Raw genomic sequence first — 2,470 nt, forward strand, 5'->3', positions numbered from 1 at the left:
GGAGGTATTTCTTATGGACAATAAGAAAATATGGTCCTGAACTTTGTTTCGGAAATAAAAGCAGAGAATGATGCATCAGTTCTCTAGTCTCCAATTCTCAAATCATCTAAAGCGACATAATGGAGTATCGAAATCTTGCAAAAAAAAAAAAAAAAAACTTCGGTTCATTTCATAGCATAGAGCACACAAAGGTGACATCTTTTCACTCTCCACACGAGATTGATAGGCATCATTTAAAATACAATTATATGTTTAAGAATGGTTCATGTCCAAACTCCCGTAGCTTCACCGTTTCTTCCATGAATAACAATGGATGAAGAAATTCCGAGTTCAAAATATGTCGTCAAATATTTTGTGAATCGATAGATAATCGAAAGGAAAGTCAGTGATTTTGCCCTTATTTAATCAAGAAAGCTACAAAGCACTTATATTCCATTTTCTCCAATACCAATTCCCATCGACAGCAATATACAACACAAACAAAAGAATGAGCAAAGAAAAGGAGGACGAGTGACGCAAGCTATATAGGAGCTACCAATATAATCTTAATAAAACTGAAAGAAGCTTTCAAAGAAGCAGAACACTACAATACAAATTGGCAGTAACCTTCTACCTTTGCTATTTTACTTCTAATCTTCACACCACAAGCTTAAACCTACAAACTCAATTGGATTGGGAGGAGGGTATGGCCATCATTCTCATCTCCATGACCTTCTTGTGGGAGTTGGAGTGCTTGTAGCTCACAAAAGTGGGGCTCTTCGCGGGCCTGTACTCAGGAAGCAACCTCCCGGACTTGAACCTCACCCCACATGCATTGCAGAGGGTCTTGGGCCCCAAAGGCCCTGCCCTCCACTGGGGTGTCTTGTGGGAGAGGCAGTGGGTGCACCTCCTGATCTGCTGCTGCTGCTCTTTTCCTATCCTTTCCCCTCCCTCACCCCCTCCCCTCTCCAACAACTCCACCGCCGGTGCCTTGTCCTCTTGCTCCTTTTTAGGGAGGATGAGCTCGCTGTCCGCGAGCCAGCAGGTCTGGTGGAAGAGAAGCGCGTCTTGAGAGGCGAGCTCTTTTGGGGTGGTGACTCTCCTTCTCTTGGTTCTGGCCTTGGCTGGGATGGCAAGGTCCTGGAAGGACGAGGAGGAGGTTTTGGTGGTGGGGGGTTTTGGGGGTGGAGCATCATGGCTTATGGTGGTGGGAGGTGGGAGGGGCTGGGAGGTGTAGCTTGTGGTGCCTGAGAGGCAGTCCTCCACATAGATGGAGAGCCATTCTAGGCTCACATCCTCCTCTCCTTCCTGCATGCGAGCATAAAAACATAAAGGAAACGGAAAGGAATTCTCTTAATATATATAATCATAGTACACAACTCTTCTACCAATAGATGTTCCAAAAAGTGTCCATCTTATGAACAAACAAGGAAACCCAAAACGCACACTCACACAGAGAGAGAGAGAGAGAGAGGAATGTCTGTAACTTGAAAAGCTGGTTGGAGAACACGTAGAACTCAAGAAAAGATGTATGCAAGGAAATAATTCCTACCAAATTTGAACCGAAAAGAACCGTAGGTAGGCTATTATAACCTCTTCTTTCATTTCTTTTCTCCGAAGTTCATCGATTCATTCCATTAAGAATAGCAAACGAAGGCTGAAACCGTAACATCAGAACATAAAAGCTTTAAAGACACGAATACAATAACCTCGAACTAATGTAAGAAAATTTGAAGAAAAAACCCCTTAAAACTTGCAAGTCTGGTGTGACTTGAAGCACAAAAAGAGTTCGGAGCACACTCAAAACTCAAAAGAATCATATTTTTTAATTGCAAATGTACACCAGACAAAAAAATGTCTCCCTAAAGAAAAAAAGAATTGCACTACATGTATAGGCCAAAAATTCTGCAATCAGAGTAAGAAAGACTTCAACCAAAAAAGAAAAAAAGGCACAGAAAGAATCAATCAATCCCAAGATAGAAGTGGATGTTGAAAGAGAGACCAACCGTGGTCTCGCCGGGAACGAACTCCCCCAACAGGGGACACGCCAGTGGTCCGCCGGATACCGATGCATCAGTGGAGATATCCATGGAGAAGGAGGCAGGGAGGGAGGGAGAGAGAGAGAGGTGGAGGGTATTTTGGGTTTATATATCCATTGCTTGTGATGCGGGTGGTAGAGGTATAGGCAACAGCTGCCTCCCTCTTCCGGTGCCTTTTTAAATCTCCGCCTCGTTCTTTTGTCGGTAGAGAGAAGCGAGAGCCCCCAAAAAGGAACCAAAACCCTCCCCCCCTTTCACACCCAAACCAGAGCAATCTCTCTCTCTCTCTCTCTCTCTCTCTCTCAGTCACCATTATTTGTGGCAGGACATAATGTAAGAAGACATCTCTCTTTCCTTGGAAAGAAACATCTGTTCCACCCTGAAGGATGGTGTGGTGTGGTGTGTTTGTGGCTCGATGGATGGTGGAGGCCGACCAACCACCCCGGCTTAAT

At 44.4% G+C, this 2,470-nt stretch overlaps 1 protein-coding gene across 1 annotated transcript; it reads right to left on the reverse strand.

The window, feature by feature from the left end:
• Positions 1-525: 525 nt before the first annotated feature.
• LOC105058762 (GATA transcription factor 9) lies at positions 526-2,255 on the reverse strand. The gene is made up of 2 exons (XM_010941804.4): positions 1,986-2,255; positions 526-1,287 (listed from the first exon to the last, which is right to left on the reverse strand). The coding sequence occupies exons 1-2, from the start codon at positions 2,067-2,069 to the stop codon at positions 664-666; spliced, it is 708 nt and encodes a 235-aa protein (XP_010940106.1). The 5' UTR covers positions 2,070-2,255; the 3' UTR covers positions 526-663.
• Positions 2,256-2,470: the final 215 nt, after the last annotated feature.

Source organism: Elaeis guineensis, unplaced genomic scaffold (genome assembly GCF_000442705.2).
Source record: "Elaeis guineensis isolate ETL-2024a unplaced genomic scaffold, EG11 Super_Scaffold_31900, whole genome shotgun sequence".
Classification (NCBI taxonomy): Eukaryota; Viridiplantae; Streptophyta; class Magnoliopsida; order Arecales; family Arecaceae; genus Elaeis; species Elaeis guineensis.